Source organism: Phyllostomus discolor, chromosome 1, assembly GCF_004126475.2.
Source record: "Phyllostomus discolor isolate MPI-MPIP mPhyDis1 chromosome 1, mPhyDis1.pri.v3, whole genome shotgun sequence".
In the NCBI taxonomy this organism is placed as follows: Eukaryota; Metazoa; Chordata; class Mammalia; order Chiroptera; family Phyllostomidae; genus Phyllostomus; species Phyllostomus discolor.
Genome location: NC_040903.2, coordinates 156,480,340 through 156,498,737, shown reverse-complemented (window position 1 = coordinate 156,498,737; position 18,398 = coordinate 156,480,340). Strand labels below are relative to the sequence as shown.

Sequence of the window (18,398 nt, the reverse complement as noted above, 5' to 3'; positions counted from 1 at the left end):
AGTTCAGCTAGCAACTCAATCACAGACATACTTCTCCTCAAGTTAAACATCACACACAGCAGAGAAGCTTTATGTGTGCTTCTCATTTCATCATACAGAATATTTAAGACTCATGGGTTGAGATTGAATAAAATTCTTAATTTTTACTGTTTCATCAAGGGCATTTTTAAGGAAAACTGGTTACCTTCCCAACCCCACCCTACACCACCGGCTTTTTAACTTCATGAGCATGGTGGTGAAGAAATTACTACTAGTTTTACGTTGGTGATTAGTTGGTTTGATGCTACTGCCTTGATTTTGTGCTAAGAGGCCAGTGGTTTCACCCTCCATGACTCCTGTACGATTCAGTATAAACACCAACATGTTTGTTTTTTTTAAGGGCACGTAACCACTTTGTATTACTATAAAAGTGTTTTACCTCACAGACTTCCTGGGTCTTGGGAACTCACAGGGGGTCTGAGAATCACTGTTATACCACATTTTTAATGACTGCAGAGTATTATATTGTATGAGTGACCATCGTTTATTTGGCCAGTGTTCTTTGTTGTTGAACATTTGAGTTGTTTCTAATTTTTCTCCCTTACTACAATATAGTTGAAACTTCACTTGCATCCTAAAGTATTTCTCCAGGATACATTCTTAAGAATGGAATTGCTAGGCCAAAGAAGATGCATTTTTAAAAAATCCTTCTGAATATTTGCTACATTGCCTCTCTGTAGGTTTACCAATTTACACTTGCATTTTACAAAACAGTAAGTATCCCCTTGGCTTACCAATGATGGTTATTTAAGAAAAACTTAACCAAATTTGCAGGCAGTAAACAATACCCAATTTTTGTTTGATTTGCATCTTTGCTAATTAAATTCTTTTTCCTGTATTTATAAAAATTGGTAAGTTGCATATTTATGTATTTTGTCCAGTTTTCTATGTGAATAATCTCCTTCGGGATTTTATCGTTTGGGATCTCATGCATATTGCAGGCATTTCTTCCCAATTTTTGTTTAATTTCATCTTCGTGTAGTTTTTTAGTTTTAATGAAATTTTATTATTAGTCCTTTAACATTATCAGCTTTGCCTCCCATAACCTAAAAAGCCTTCTCCATCGTAATATCGTACAAATATTTACTTTACTTTTTTAAGTTGTTAACGCTTAAATTCATTAAAATTATTTTAATATACGATTTGAAGATCTGACTTAATCTTTCCCCAATTAACTCATTTCCTAAGTGTTAGAAACTTTTAAAACATTATTTTTCTTTTTGTTAAAAAATACATTGTAAATGATGTTTTGTAACAATTTAAAAAGATACAGGTGAAGCTACAGTTGCTCTTGACCACCTTACTCTTTTCCCTGTTCTCGGAGCTATGTTCTCTTCCCTTTCAGTCTGTTTCCTGCACATTTAAATGTACATAAGCCTAAATATATAGTTCGCGGAAACTTGATGATCCTCCCCAACCCCTCACTTAATTTACCTGTATCTTTCCACATAGATCTATCTTGCTCTTTTTAAGAGCGAGGATTATCGTGTTTGTCTCCCCTCTGCAGATGAATGACTAGGTCTCCAATTTTTCGCTATTTCTTCACTACTACTCCCCCCAAAACTGGGGCCCGAGTTTTACTGCGCGCGCGTAGGGACCACAGGCTACATCCCAAAGAGGTAGTAGCTTCGAGTAGCTTTTTCATTCTGTAGACTCTGGGGAGTCACTGCAGGTACGTTGAGAGACAGAATACACCCAGACGTACAACACGCCGGAACGGGTTCGCACTTGAAGCCCCGGCAGTTTTTCTCCTTCCATAATGGACTCGGAATTTGTTTTTTACCTTGGAGATGCAACAGTTCCCTGCACCGAAAGCAGATATACGGCCGTCAGCCACCGAGCACTACGACTCAGAAATTAGGGAAGGAAAACCTTCCAGCCCCACCGCTACTGACGCTAGCTTCCGGGAAGGGAACCGGAAACCGCTGTTCGATCCTGCGTCAAATGCGAATTCAGAGGTCGTCGTAAAAGTGTCGTCCCTCGTCTCCAGGACAGGCCACAGGTTTCCGCTCGTCTCCGGCCGGGGGTCTGCCCCTGCAAGCGTCAGTTTCCCTCAAGATGGCGGAGAACGAGGCCGGGCCACCGGAGAGGATGGAAGTCAGCCCCGACTTGCACCAGACGCCGCAGCAACTGGCATCTGTAAGTCCTTGTGGGCAAGTTCCTCGTGTACCCTCCTGTCCTTCCCTACCGCGCTCAATAGGATGTGGGGCTTTTATGGCGGCTCTGGGAGGGAGAGTCTTATGGATTGGTCTGGAAGGAAGCCACCAAATAAAAAGTTAGTCATCACCCACATTCCTGCTGGCCAAGTCTACGGAATATAATGACTTTGTCATTTATTAGTGGTGACGAGTTCAAGCATGTCCCTATCCTGAAGTGGAAAGGACTGATGGTGTTGGTAGATGGTCTGGTGTGGGGGCTGAGGCGGGCAGAGCCATTTTCCCATAGAGGCAGCGTTAACCCCTCTTGACGACAGGAATCCTGGATGAAACACCTAGTGTTGCAGAGCAAAGCTGGCTGGGTGGGGTCCTGTAGTGTCAGGGTATGGTGCTACTGTCAGCTCATGTCAAGATATGGGGTATAGCAATTGCAGTCCTTCGTTCCAATATCTTGAGAACCCCAGACCTAATCCTCGATGGAGGAACCTGTCTTCTGTCACTGCTTTTTAAAGGTGGAAAGAGACTTCCAGACACCTCAAGTCAGAGCAATACCACTAATTAATATGGGAATCTTATGTTGAAAGAAGAAGAAAAGATAGTGAGCAAATTTGAGTCAATCGTCTGGCTACAGAAAGAAAGCTGAATGGGGAGGATGAGGTAGGGGGTGACACTAGGTAATGTTCTGGATGCCCAGTGGTATGTAAAGAAATATTCAAATATTGATCACTGCACAGTGTTGAGTTTTATCAGTTTGTCTTTTGGGATGTACACCTCTTTCTGAATTTTCTCTGGCTTGTAGTTTTAGTGAAAGCACTCTAGCACTATTTTAACACTGCAGACACTTGAGCGTTGTTTTATGAGAGAACAGGGTGAGCTCTAGAAATTAGAGTCCACCCCAGGGACTGCTGAGTCTGGCTGGGAGATAGAAACCAGGTAAGAAGGGAGTTGGAATAAGTCTTTGGCCACCAGCTATGGCAGTGCTTGCAGCTATCTTCTATCCCAGATAGGAATTAAATCTCACTTCACTGCTGGTATTGAAGAAGGAAACATGTATATGAGATGAGAAGAAATTAGAAGATAGGGAAAGTTTAGAAGCAGTGGAAACACCTGGATTTAATGGTAGCATGTGCTACCATCACACCTTAGAAGTGCTTAGAAGTAATGCGGAAATTGTGTGCTCTGGGTAGAAGGGTTACTATAATTTTGTATTGCTAAAGATGACTAGTATTTATTTAAAGCTTTGATATATTTATTCTTTCCAGGAGGTACAGTAAAGCCTCATCAATGTGAACTTATTTGGGATTGATGACAATGGTACAAGAATTGAGCTAGAATTATGTTGCAAACTCTACTTTAAGAAAGATTAGATTTCTCTAGGCAACGCTTTAGGTTTTCAAAGTAGTAGATAGATGCCAAGAGAAGTATAATAGCTTCAGGGAACTCATAGTCCAGTGACACAGATAAGACACGTGTTCAAATAATTTTAATACAAGATAGGGTGATGTTGGTGGATGAAGATCTGTGACTGTTAAGCTTCACGATTGCTTTTTTGGTTTGGATTTCTTTATCTACTTGAGGACCCTAGAAAGCATCCTACTTTCTTTTCTTTTTAGTTATCATCTTCAATTTTATCCTGACAATGGAGTAAGATTCTGGCTTTCCAGATTATTTCTTTGCTATTAAGCAAAACAAGTCAGAGATTTTTTTGACATTTGAATGATTTGTATTTTTAATCACCATTGGGAGGTAGGAAAAACCAAAATAATAAATATGGGACAGTTATAGAGGTTTAAGAATTCTTACCAACTCCATTATAGAGTCTTAGCCATGGTTATAGTTTCTGCTGTCCTTAAATAACACTACCTTCTTAGTCCCTAGGTCATTTTTCTGTCATATTGCTATAAACAAGTATGAAGGCTCTCAAATTTGTACCATCACCTAACATGATTCAAGTGGAATAATAGGTATGAGTTATGGGACATTTATAAATGCCATTGCTTAAGAAGAATGATTATTAGGGGAATTGATTCTGTAGGTCTGAGGTGAGGTCCAAGAATTTGCATTTTTCACAAGCATGCCCTGCTGATTCTGAAGTCTTGGTTTTGTGGACCACACGTTGAGCAAGACTTAGTTAGACATTTGGAAGTTCTCAGTACAGAGTTTACAGTTGACGTGGTATGGATAGATAAGAACTTTGAAGAGGAAAGTGTGTGTGTGTGTGTGTGTGTGTGTGGTTTGTCCAGAAAGTATCCAGTCATATAATCATGAAAAATAGAGACATTTATTGAAGAAAATACAAGATACAAGAAACATTGTATACAGGAGAATGATACCTCAGTCCCCTTCAAAGTAGGTGCCTTGGGACCTCAACGCAGTTCTCCCAGTTGTCACCAGCTGCCCTGTCATGTTTTCCTGAATCTCATCAGCAGTCTGAAATCTCTTCCCTTTCAAAGGTGATTTTAGTTTTGGGAAAAACCAGATTTCACAGGGTGCCAAATCTGGGCTGTAAGGGAGCTGAGTCACCTGGGTGATTTGATGTTTCACCAAAAAACTCTGGACGAGACATGATGCATGTGTGAACACATTGCATGATGAAGCTGCCAATCACCAGTTGCCCATAGCTGCAGTCTTCTGAATCATCTGAATAGTTTCTGTGAAGAAATGTTCAAGTTTAATGCAAAATTTGATGCAGATTAGTTGTTGTACTTGCTCAGTCATTTTGAATATGACAGCCACAGAGTGCACATGCTCACTCAGTGGCGTCTACCACCTCCATTGACCAGTACAGTGAAGTCATCATTGTTCACACATGCACATTCCAGTCTACTGTCTTTGGCTGCCAGGTTACACCAATGTTATGTAAACCCTTCTCATATTAACAATGGTTGGACTTTTTCTGGAGAGACCTGGTATATATGTAGAAGACACAGACACATGTGGAGAGAAAGAGGAGGAGAGGGAACAGGAATGATTGAGTTTCAGGAGCAGAAGATGGAGAAAAAACCAGGGAAGGACTTAGGAAGGGAGTAGCCAAGCAGTTATGTGTGCGGGGGAAGTAGTATAGTAAATAGAGTATAGTTTCTAGGAGAGGGTGGTTTATTGGGTCTAGGAAGAGGAGGACTGAGAAAAATTGGGAATTCAGAGAGTATATGGGATGGTCTGGCAGAACTTTTGCCTTTTGTTTGACTGAATTTTCTTTCTTATGTCTTTCTCAGAAGATTTTTCCTGGTATAGTATTAAGCTCTGTCATCCCCGCCCCGTCTAAACTTTCTGCCTATGTGATTTTATTCAGTCCTTTGGCTTTAAATAGTGTCTATATGCATTCAGTTCCCAAATCTAGGTCATCTTACTTCTGAGCTCCAGAATCAAAAATCCAACTGCCTACTTCACATATCCACTTGGACGTCTATCTGATAAGTGTTTCAAATAGGGGGGCCAATTAGGAAGCTACTGCAGTAGCTTACCAAGCCATAGTAGATGGTGGCTGGTACTAGAAAGATCACTGGATCTGAAGAGAAGAGGATGGATTTGAGACAGATTTTGGAAGTTTGGTAGAAACAAAAAGATTTGCTTGTGGATTAGGCATGAGGGAAAAGGAAAGAGACAGATGATATCTGGATCCCCAGTTTTTGGCTTACATATTCATGGCTGTGGTTGTGTCATATACTGAGAGGAAGGACCAGATTTTGGGAGGGGGAAAGAGGAAGGCAGATCAAGAGTTTTGTTATTCCTGTCTCAGTAGATGTCACTTCCATAATAGCTCTTGAACACAAACAACTCTCTGTCTCCATTCCACCTCTCTAGTCCTAGTCACCATCTGTTGCCTAGGAAACTGCAGTGGCCTCTTAACCCGTCTCTTTGCTTCCATTTTTGCTGCCTTGCAGGCCATTCTCCTCATAGCAACCAGAGTAAATCTTTTTAAAGACTAAATCATATTCATGACAATTTCCTGCCTATATTCTTCAGTGGTTTCTCATTGCACTTGGAATGAAATGTAAACTCTGTACAAGTCATTCAAGATTCTGCCTGATCTGGCCTCTGCATGTCCCCTAACTTCTTGTTACTTTCTCCTCTTTCAGTTTTAGCCATCATGTCCTGTTAATTTCTAAAATAGGCTCTTGCTGTATCTTGCTTCAGGGCCTGTGCCTTTGCCTGCTGTTTTTTTTTCTTCCTTAGAGTGTTTTTCTTCTGCTTTTTCTCCATACGTAGCCTGTCTAAAAGATATGTATCTCTTACTCTTTGTCAGAGCACTGTTTTTTCTTCCACTGCACTTATTGCACTCTAATTACTATAGTGTCTTTACTTACTTATTTAAATGTCTGTCTCTCCTACCAGAATGTAACCTCCATGAAGGCAAGGATCATATCTGACTTGTTCACTGATATATCCTAGCATACTATGTGCTTGATATAGTAGACATTTACATACTCTTAATGAATAAGTGGGGATCAACATTAATGATTTTTTTTAGCAAGATTGTTAGTGACTGGGGGATGGAGCTTATGGGTGAAGGAGGGAGGGAAGGGAGAAGAAGGAGGGAATGAGTAGGCATATTAAAGGTAATGGGTAGCCTTGAGTCCAGACTGAAGAGGGGACTAAGAAAAGCCAGGGGAATTGGTGGGATTTAAGGCATTAAAGTTATGATGTTAACATAAGTGGAAAGACTGAACATTATAGTCAGAAAGGGGAATTTAGGAGTTTAGAACATGGAGTTATATCAGGTGTTTCTGATGGTAGAGCCAGGTTAGATGTGCCTCTGTTCCTATACACCTTTTTCATATTCTTATTGTATATAGCATGTCTCAGGCTATACTCAGCATTGCCTGTTTACTGTCTATCTTTCCTTCTAGACAGTAAACTCCTTGATAGTATGAACTGTTTCCTGTTAATATCTGTATCTTCACTACCTAGCATATTGCTTCAAAATTTTTATTGAATACATGAATGAATGAATGAGGAAACATTAGCTGAGGTGAGTGGATGTGGTGGTAATAGGAGTTGAGGAGGTTAAGAGGTAATAAAGCTCAAAAGCTTAAAATTGAATAGGGAATATTTTTTTAAAAATCAACATTATTGAGATGTAATTTATGTGTGATAAAATCATCCTTTTAAAGCATTTGGTTAATTAGTTTTGACAGAGTATACACCCCTGTAACTACTACCAAATGAGGATTTAAAACATTTATTTCCATTACTCCCAAAAAGTTATCTCGTACCCAAATGGGGGGATTTTAGTTTTTTTAAAAAGTTTAATATTGTTATGTTTGTGCAAAGTTATGAAAATCAAGCAAAAAATTACGATTTCATCTGTAGGAGATCTTTAAAAAATAACAATCTTTTGATAGCTGACTTTGAAATATTAAGATAAAGAGAAAGGAGTGACAAATTACATGCCATTTTCAGTGGAGGTGATTTGCCTTATAATTTATAAGTTATAAATTCTAGTATATTATAAATTATAACTTATAAATTATATAATTTTAGGCCAGTGCACAGCTTTCTGCAGTAAGGACCCACTTAGAGTGAGAAAACTGGGGTGAAAACTAAGGTCTTGTGAGTCTTAACAAAAGTGCTTTGTCACCAGGTCATTGCAGGGCCTAGTGCCTGTTGTTTTTTACCTTATCACCTCCCAGTTTCTGTTGTGAATAGCTAGGGAAGATTCTGATTTTCAGTGCACTGTGCTCTGGGAAATGAACAATTTTCTTTAAGCTTCTATCCCATTGCCTCCAATGACTTAAGACAAAATATCAAGACCTCTTTAGTCCCAGGTGGTTTACTATGTGCTCTTCTAAGGTATTTTGAGTTAACATGCCTCTTACTGAAGAAACAATAGTTAATTTGATGAGTATGATTTTTTAAAGCATTTGGTACAGCCTTTTAAAAAACTGTTCTACTTTTAAATGTGAAGTTACACCCTTGTAATAAACTAAGTGCTTATGGGAATATGCTCCACCAAATAAAAGTTACTGAAAGATTCCAGAAGAGTTATACTTACCAAAGTGCCTACTTGCTGTCTGGGAATAACATAAGCCTCTTTCAAGTAGAGTTTACTTTCATCACAGTTAAATTTCACCTTACTACTTTCAATGCAACATCAGCCTAAAGAATTTTTTTTTTTATCCCTGCCAGCCTTGTATTTGTAAATATGATAAGAAAGTTTACTGTGTCTTCATGGCATTGATAAAATAGGCTGGGTCAAATACAGAGTCATCTGATAAACAAGGCCCCTTTCTCTTCTTTCCTGTTAAAATGTGTAAATATGCTGTCAGTGTTTGGCTTTCAGAACATATTGTCCTGCTTAAACCATTTTCTTCCTTTTTCTCCTCTGACCATAGGTTCATGTTCCAATTTTCTAAGCTTTCCTTGACATTTTTGGATGAGTGGAATCTGCTTTCCTAAGCTCTGGGGTACATGTCTCATATTCTCTCACTACAGTATTCAACATATATTTGCAACCTGACTGAAATCCTTTCTTAAATTACAAGGCAGAGTATAGAAACAAATGGATAAATTAATAGATTTTTCCTTCTGTGGCTAAAGTTATTTCTAGCTTACCCATGAATACCAAAAGTTCAAAAGCACTTTAAAAGGTAGTCCATAAAGGCACATTAAGTGGTTATAGCCCCACTCTTCCAAACAAGTCAAATAGACTTTGTTCTGAAGAATGGCATTAAGTAAACTGTTACAAGGTGAATTACTTTCAAGTAATTAACAGCAAATTTCGTCTTTCATCACAATTATAGGACTAGGTCTCTTATAAGTGATTGATCTACGGCATTTAGTTGTTTGCAAACTCACTTCAGTCATAATGCGATATGGCTGCCAAAAAAAGAACATGAACTTTTAAAGCAGTTTAGTGTTCTGGATAAGGAAGGTAATAAATAGTTCCACTCCTCTGCATGGAAGCATATTGTACATGTTCCATAAAAGAGTAATGAAGTGTGGTCTGGACACCGTGTCATTAGGGATGGCCAAATTTCTTCAGTTTTTGTGTTCCCAGTTTAGCCCCAGAATGAAGAGACTAATGAAAAGCATAACAGGTATTGTAATTTATTTGAAGGGCTGTTGGGTGAAGTAGCAGAGTAAATTGTGTTGGATTATTTTAGGCAGTATAGGCTAAAAGTTACAGGAAGGTAGATTTTACTTTAATTGTGAGCTGTAAGAATGGAAGGTGGCCAAGAGGAAGTGTTTTGACAGGCTTAAAGAGCTAACAGATAGGATGGGGCTTCCCTATGGGATAAGTAGTTGAACTATCAGGGTTGTTGTTGTTTTCTTAATTTTTAAACTTTATGAACCTGCCAAATGGTGTTACAAGAAAACTTTGTGTAATCAAAAGATTTCTTGGTGCCTAGAGATGTTCCAATTACTAATTCAGTACTTGCCACACAACCAATTCTAGAGCCTCCAAATTTTGTTACCACTTCAAAACAGAAGACTTAGAAAAAGAATTATACACTATACTTAAAAAAGTAAGTTTCTTTTTCAGAATGATGTTCTATAACAGGCATCCAAGTCCCTGGGGATGAGGGAAATGTTTGGAATGTTTGGGAATTTAAATATTGTGAGAATTTGCTATCAGTGAACAATTAAGACTTTTCTTAACTCCAAATGCTGAAGAAAAGTATTTTGTTTTTCTAGACATTGAAATTAAAAAAATTTAATTTTATTCTTGTATTAAATCGGAAAAAACTACTAAAAGCAGCCAAACAGAAGAAAAGCAATTCTATAATTCCTGAATATGTTACCCAGTGAACTACATCCTGTGTGGTTTTTCTTATCTGGAAAAAAAAAAGACATTTTAATTTAAAACATTTTTTCATAGTTGTGGCAGTCATTTAGGAAAAATCTTAGTAAAAGAGTATAATTTTATTTTATCTTTATAAGAATTCTATAAACAAAGTTTTAGAAGGCTTAATGCTGTCAAACATTTGCTTTGTTCTCTCTAGCTGGAAGTCTATAGCATTCAGCATTGATTGAGAATTTTTGTTATGTACTTGTGGTAGGCCTGTGGCACACAGGGGTTTGAAAGGCAGAGCTCCTGTCCTCAAGGAGCTGACGACTTGGTTGAAGTGGCTAGATGTATACATTTAAAGGCAACAAATGTTATCTGGCAGAAGTATAGGTACTTAATGAGTACCTTCCTCTGTAAGTGAAATATTGGAGTTACAGGGGAGAGAAATTTTTTAGGCTGATCAGTGAAATATTCAGGAGGTGGGTCTAGAGCTAAATGGACCTTGAGAAATAGCTAAGGTGGGATGGGGATGGAAGGATAGAGGGCCAGTGGTAAGATCAATGGAGAGGGCAATTAAGGCATCAACACCCAGACATTCTGCCCAAATCAGCCAACAATATAAAGATAACATTTCAAAATGTTAGTTCTTCACACTAAGACATGTGACAAAGATATACAATATTTAGTAGTATCCAGGAATGTTAGGCAGTTGTTAGCTAAGAACCTTCATTTAGAGGTAAAATTTAAAAGGAGGCAAAGCTCTGTTTTTTGTTTTGTTTTAGTAGTAGAGTGAGCAAATCTTAAGAGTAAGTTTAAAAGAAGTTTTATTTATACTTGGTTAAGGAGAATGAGCACTGAACTCTAGGAGTTAGTATACCTAAGTTCTGTTCCTGACTGATGTTAATTGCTTATTTGATCTTGGTAAAGCCACTTTACTTTTTTCCTGTGACTTGGTTTTCTGATCTGTACTTGAAGGACTTGAATCAGAAGATCCCTAAGGGTTTTAACTCTCTTCAGCTTTGACTCTCAAGTTTCTTGTGTTCTTGAAAATATTCTTGAAAAACTTAAACTGGTTTTATGCCTTCCATAATTAGGTGGGACATAATTTTTTTTGTTTTGTGTATAGCACTAAATATACAAAATTTTTTTCCATTTAATACTGTTTGAAGAAAAGAACTAGTTATAGTAATTGCCAGGCACATGGGGAAAACAAGTTGTTGGTCTGTGAGTACCCTGGAGAACTTGGAGTTAGAATACTGAAAGGTGTATTGTTTTAAAAAAGGTTTTAGCCCTGGCTGGCGTAGCTCAGTGGATTGAGCGCGGGCTGGGAACCAAAGTGTCCCAGGTTCGATTCCCAGCCAGGGTACATTCTTGGGTTGCAGGCCATAACCCCCAGCAACCGCACATTGATGTCTCCCTCTCTCTCTCTCTCTCTCTCTCTCTCTCTGTCTCTCCCTCTCTCCCCCTCTCCCTCTCCCTCTCTAAAAATAAATAAATAAAATCTTTAAAAAAAAAAGGTTTTAGTAAAATTTTATAATAAAAATTATCTCCTTAATATGAAATCACTGTAAGGATATTATTCATATTAGGTAAGCAACATACAAGCAGATTCCATGAAAATATTCTATAATCCCACTACCCATCACTGCTAACATTTTGGTATATATTCCTTCTGTCCCCCCACCCCCATATAAATATATATAATAAACAAAATGAGACTTGATACATAATACTTTGTAACCTACTTTACTGAACTGTATTTTATTCATGTCTTTTAATGTTAGTAAATAAACATCTTCATGATACTGAAGATTCAATTTCTTTTCTAACATTTTATTTTGAACGTATTTTAGATTTACAAAAAACTTGGAAAAATAGCACCAACAGTTCTTTTATATTCCTCACACCTATATCCACTAATGTTAACATCTTACATAACCTTATTACAATTATTAGGGACAGCAAGTTAATATTGATAAAACTAAACTATAGACCTTTTTGAATTTTGCCAGTTTTCCCACTAATGCCTTTTTTCTGTTCCAGGATCTTATTTAGGATCCCACATTGCATTTAGTTATTTTTCCTTTGTCTCTTCCGGTCTGTGCCTCAGGTTCTCTCTATAGTCTCTTTCAGTTTGTAACAGTGCCTTGATTTTTCCTTGTTTTTCATGACCTTGACACTTTTGAAGAATATTGCGCAGTTGTTTTGTACAGTGTTCTTCAGTTTGAGTTTGATGTTTTTTTATGATTGGAGTGATGCTTTATATTTTGGGGGAAATACCACAAAAATGGTACTGATTTTTGCTCAGTACATCATATTAATGGATTCTCAATATCAATATTTCTTATTATTAGAGATGTTTATCTTAATCATCTCTAATAATGAGATGTTACCTTGGTATTTGCAGGGTCTTTCTACTTTATACTTACTATCTTTTCCCTCTATTTAGTAAGTACATCAGGGAGATACTTTGAAACTATTTGGCATCATTTTAAATGGATGTATTATATCTTAGAGATTTTAAGAGTTTTTTTTTCTTAATTGCAAAAGTACTGCACTTGTTATATTGTCTAAGTCAAGCAATATAACATTGTTTAAAATAAAGTAGGAAAATTCCTAGACCCTCCTCCAGTTTCTTCTCTCCATGTAACCACTGTTAACAGTTTGATGTTTCTCCTTTCAGATCTTTATTCTGTGTTTAGGAAAGCATATGCATAGATGTACATGTATATATGTTGAAAACTAAAATTTGTAGAAAATTTGAAAGTATGTATAAATAATATAGACTTTTTAAAAGATTTTTTTAAAATTTATTTTTAAACAGGGGAAAAGAGGGAGAAAGCGAGGGAGAGAAACATCAGTGTGTGGTTGCCTCTTGCATGCCCCCTACTGGGGACCTGGCCTGCAAGCCAGGCATGTGCCCTGATTGGGAATCAAACTGGTGACCCTTTGGTTCGAAGGCTGGTTCTCAGTCCACTGAACCACACAAGCCAGGACCACAATGCCTAATTTTAACATAATATTTTACATAAAGTTTTATTAAGTTGAACTTACTTATGGAGGTATATTGAGTTTCAAGAGAGGAAACTCAGAAAGCTTTATATGTAAACAAGTATCTGTAACTTTCCTTAGTTATTTGTTATGGAACCTTGTAAATGCTTTTTGGTTTTTCTCCAGAGTTGCTCCTCTCCATAGAAATCTTTAGTAAAAGCCAAAAGATTTATACAATCTGAAGGGAAACCAGAGTATCTTATGTAAATTCTTAATTCTGTGTCATCTTATAAAACTCTCTGGACAAATTTTATGAATTTATCATAGCTAAATAGAAATCTAATTCCTTTTCTTTGCCCTGAAAATTATTTTTAACACTTCAAGGGACACCTGCTAATTTACTCTAAGATACAGTGAACAAATATCCGTTTACCTTATTAAAACTCTTTATATTTAATTAGTATATTTATTTAATAAATGTTAATTTTATAAGCTTTGTAGTTTTATAAGCATTATGTAGCCATTGTTTTTACAGACTGAAGAGTTCTTATTTTTCTTCCCTAATACTTCCTTCTCTTGATAACTTTTTGCCTAAGCAACACTTGGTCTAAACAGTCTCACAGCTTGGGACAAGGGTGTTCCTGTGCCAAAATGGCCAGTGCCTTAGTTACAAGATAGATTGTGGGTTGGTGCCCAGTGCACTATTGGCAAGATGGGTTAGTGTATGATTAAGTATACTTCTTAGTTGCCTCCTCTTTCTATGTAAATTCATAGAAAGGTGTATAGCTAGACAGGTTCAAGAAGTAGAGACATGTTCATTTGAAAATATATCTATTCCAAAAATTCATCTTCATTATTTGGTTATATGAAAAATTTGAAAACTGCATAAGGAGTAGCATGAAGAACATCTGGAAGTTTTAATTTTCATCAAATTCAGTTATCCTTTTTCTTTTTCATCCTTAGTGCTTTTTGTGTTCTGTTCAGGAAATCTTGGCTTGCTCCAAGGGTGTCAAAGAGTTTTCTTCTGTGTTTTCATCAAGAAGTGTCATAGTTTTAGCTTTTATATTTAGGTCTATGACCTATTTCAACTTAATCTTTGTGTATGGTGTGAAGTTTGAGTTAAAGTTCATTTATTTTCTCCATGAGGATACCTAATGGCTCCTGCACCAGTTTTTGAAAATACTGTCTTTTTGTCTTTGGTTTGTGTTGGCTCCTTTTCAAAAATCAGTTGAATATGTACAAGAGGAGACCCCCTCCAAAAAAAATAGGATTATCTTCTAGAGGGTGAGCCTTTGTAGTACAGGATTTCCCCACTAAGGGAGTGTTCTAGAAAACCATCGGTATCAGTGTACCAGCTGGTGGGGTTGTGAGAGGCTGTGTTCAGCTTCAGTGAATTTGGTTGGAAAACTTTTTCAGCATGTTTGCCCACTTCATGATAGGTGATTTATGGGTGTACCTGCCCACACCATGCTAATTGTTCAGGTTTTGACCAAAAATGGCATGACTCCCCATACCCCACCCTCCTCCCTATTTAACTACTTTTACCCTGAACCACTTTTTTTTTTGTTTTCCTGAATGAAAAATGTCCTCAGATGGAAATGTTTTGCCCATGTGAAAGAGGTAAAACAAAAAACAGCAAAGCACCAAAAGGCATCAAAATCGACAGTTCAAAAACTGTTTTTGAGCAGTGGAAAAAATGTCTCGATAGGTGAATTGTATCAAATGGAGAATACTTGGTAGATGATTGAAGTTTAAACATGTAAGAATAAATACACATTTTTTTATAAATAAACTCCGGAATTCTTTGGGGTTCCCCCTTATTTATGTAGATTAATTTTTGGACTCTTCTGTTTCATTGATAAATATGTTTATCTCAATGCTAATATCACTCTGTCTCAATTAGTATAGTTTTATAGAAAGTCCTGAAACCAGGTAGTATAAGTTTCTTCTAAGTCCTTTACATTTCCATATTCATTTTAGAATCAGTTTGTCAATTTCTATAAAAATCTTGTTAGGATTGTGTGGAACCTGTAGATTACTTTGGGAAGAGTAGACATCTTAATCATATTGAATCTTATGATGAGTGAATATGATATAAAGCTCTTCATTTATTTGGATGTTTTAGAAATTTCATGTTTTGTAGTATTCAGTGCAGCAGTCTTACACATCATTTATTAAGTTAATGCCCAAATATTTTGTTTTTTGATGCTGTTATAAATGCTATTTTTAAATTTTATTTTCCTTTTTTTTTGTTGCTAGTATATAGAAATACAGTTACTTTTTATATATTGATCCTATATATAGTGAGCTTGCTCAATTCACTTACAGGCTTTTTTCTTTTCTGAATTTTTAGAGAGAGAGAAACATTGATTTGTTGTTCCACTTATTTATGTATTCATTTATGTACCCTAACCGGAGGTCAAACCTGCAGCTTTAGCATATCAGGATGATGCTCTAACCAACTGAGCTACCTGGCCAGGGCTCACTTACAATTTTAATGTGCTTTTTAAAAAGTTAATTCCTTGAGCCCTGGCTGGCATGGCTCAGTAGATTGAGTGCTGGCCTGCAAAACAAAGGGTCACCAGTTTTATTCCCAGTCGGGGCACATGCCTGGGTTGCAGGCCAGGTCCTCAGTAGGGGGTGCAAGAGAGGCAACCACACATTGATGTTTCTCTCTCACTCTTTTCTCCCTCCCCCACCTTTAAAAATAAATAATAAAATCTTTAAAAAATACTTAAAAATGAATTCCTTGAGATTTTCTATGAAGATAATCATATCATTTGTAAATAGAGACAATTTTACTTCTTTCTTCCCAGTTGTCATACCTTTTATTATTTTTTTCTTGTCTTATTACACTAGCTAAGAACTTTATTACAATATTGAGAGACTTCTGGCCAAGATGGAGGTGTAGGTATATACACTTTGCCTTCTCACACAAGCAAAAGAAGGACAATAACAAATTTAAAAATATAACCAGAACTGCCATAAAATCAAACTGTATGGAAGCCCAACAACTAAGGATTAAAGAAGAAACATTTATCCAGATATGTAGGAGGGGCAGAGATGATGAGTTGGGACAGAGATTATGCACAGCAAGGCAGTGGCTGGAGGATAGGCAGCGGTTGGAAGACTGGGTGGTCCCACATTAACATGTGGATAAACCAGGAGGAACAACTGGGGAGCAAGACAGATCATGCAACCTAGGGTTCCAGAGCAGGAAAATAAAGCCTCAAAACCTCTGGCTATAAAAACCAGAAGATTGCAGTGGTGGGAGAAACTTCCATCCTCACAGGAGAGTTCACTGGAGAGACCCACAGGGTCCTAGAACATACATAGGCCCACCCACCCAGCACCAGAAGGGCCCAATTTGCTTGTAGGTAGCGGGGAAAGTGACTGAAAGCCAGCCAAGAGCCAAGCAAGAATCACTGTTCTCTTTTGGACCCCACCCCCACACAGCAAAGTGGCTTGCCCCGCCCTGGAGATTTTCTAAGGCTTTGACCCTTACAACATAACAGGCACTCTGAGGCAAAACAATATGGCCTAAATGAAAGAACAGATCAAAGTTTCAAAAATAGAACTAAGCAATAAGGAGATAGTCAACCTATCAGATGCAGAGTTCAAAACACTTGTAATCAGAATGCTCACAAAAATGGTTGAGTATGGTTGCAAAATAGAGGAAAAAGTGAAAGCTATGCAAAGTGAATAAAGCAAAATATACAGGGAACTAACAGTGAAGGAATGGAAACTGGTACTCAAATCAATGATTTGGAGCAGAAAGAAGAAATAAACATTCAACCAGAACAGAATGAAGAAACAATTCAAAAAATGGAGAGAGGCTTAGGAACCTCTGGGAAAACTGTAAACATCCCAACATTCAAATCATAGAGGTGCCAGAAGGAGAAGAGGAAGAGCAAGAAATAAAAACTTATTTCAAAAATAATGAAGGAGAAGTTCCCCAATCAGCAAAGGAAATAGATTTCCAGGAAGTCCAGGAAGCTCAGAGAGTCCCCAAGAAGTTGGACTTAAGGAAGCACATACCAAGGCACATCATGATTATATTCTCCAAGGTGAAAGATAAGGAGAGAATCTTAAAAGCAGCAAGAGAAAAGGAATCAGTTACCTACAAAGAAGTTCCGATAAGGCTATCAGCTGATTTCTCAAAAGAAACCTTACAGTCAAGAAGGGGCCGGAAGGAAGTATTTAAAGACATGAAAGGAAAGGACCTATATCCAAGATTACTCTATCCAGCAAAGCCATCATTTAGAATGGAAAGGCAGATAAAGTGCTTCCCAGATAAGGTCAAGTTAAAGGAGTTCATCATCACCAAGCCCTTGTTGTATGAAATGTTAAAGGGACTTACTAAGAAAAAGAAGATCATAACCATGAACAGTAAAATGACAACAAACCCAGAACTATCAACAACTGAACCCCCCCAAAAAAACAAAAAACAAGAACTAAGCAAACAAGTGGAACAGTAACAGAATCACAGAAATGGAGATCACATGAAGGGTTATCAGCAGCGGGGTGGGGAAGGGAGAAAATGTACAGGGAATAAGTAGCATAAATGGTAGGTACAAAATAGACAGAAGGAGGTTAAGTATAGTATAGGAAATGGAGAAGCCAAAGAACTTTATATGTACAACCCATGGACATGAACTAGGGGAGGGGAATGCTGGTGGGAGGGGGATACAGGGCAGAGGGGAACAAAAGTGAGAAAAAATGGGACAGCTGTATAGCATAATCAATAAACATTTAAAAAGCAATATTGAATAGGAGAGGATAGATATCCTTGCATTGTTCCTCTTTGTGGGGGAAAGTATTCAGATTATTATTGCAACTACAGTGTTTTCTCTCAGTGTTCTTCCTTTTCATCTTTTAATTTATGTCCTTTTTTATTTACTTTAAAAATTTACTTAAAGTGCCCTGGCCCAGAAACTCAGTTGGTTGGAGTGTCCTGCTCCATGCCAAAAAATGTTTTGAGTATGGTTCCTTATTGGGACACATTCCTGGGTTGTGGGTTTGATATGTGGTAATGAACAATATTAATTTAATTGTAATTAATTTAATTGCAGCTAAATTGCCAATGTTGGGTGATAGACAGTTATGCCCTTAATCCTCTTCTGTTTCCTTGCTTCATTTCACTTAAGCCTGCTGTTACTGAGTGGTATTACAAATGTTAGGCTGGTTGGATGTTTTGGGGTAATGAGACCTCATGTTTAAATTAAGCCCAGATTGCCAGTGAGTAACCCCTGAATGTCTTTCTCAATTGGGCATTGCTTGATATTTGGAAAGCTGTTTTGTTTGATTGAAGATAAGGATGGAATGGTGATGTTACTGAAATCTTGCAGATAATGTCAGTTAAACCCACCCACTTATTATGGAATCAGCTATTTTGCTCAGAAGCTGGCCTTTGTTAAATTCACATAGATGCTTTCAACACAAACTTCATCCCAACTGCTACGAGGCAGATATAGCCTTTC

General features: G+C 37.4%; 1 protein-coding gene and 1 non-coding gene across 2 annotated transcripts in view; one reads left to right on the top strand and one right to left on the bottom strand.

The window, feature by feature from the left end:
• The first annotated feature begins 1,994 nt into the window (after positions 1-1,994).
• Positions 1,995-18,398, top strand: part of UBR1 (ubiquitin protein ligase E3 component n-recognin 1) — a 126,317-nt gene continuing 109,913 nt past the window's right edge. Inside the window, 1 exon segment of the mRNA XM_028507958.2 lies at positions 1,995-2,178. Coding sequence (XP_028363759.1) covers positions 2,098-2,178 — 81 coding nt within the window. The 5' untranslated portion in view covers positions 1,995-2,097.
• LOC114493527 lies at positions 13,057-13,175 on the bottom strand. The gene has a single exon (XR_003684165.1). It is a non-coding gene; the product is annotated as a U5 spliceosomal RNA (small nuclear RNA).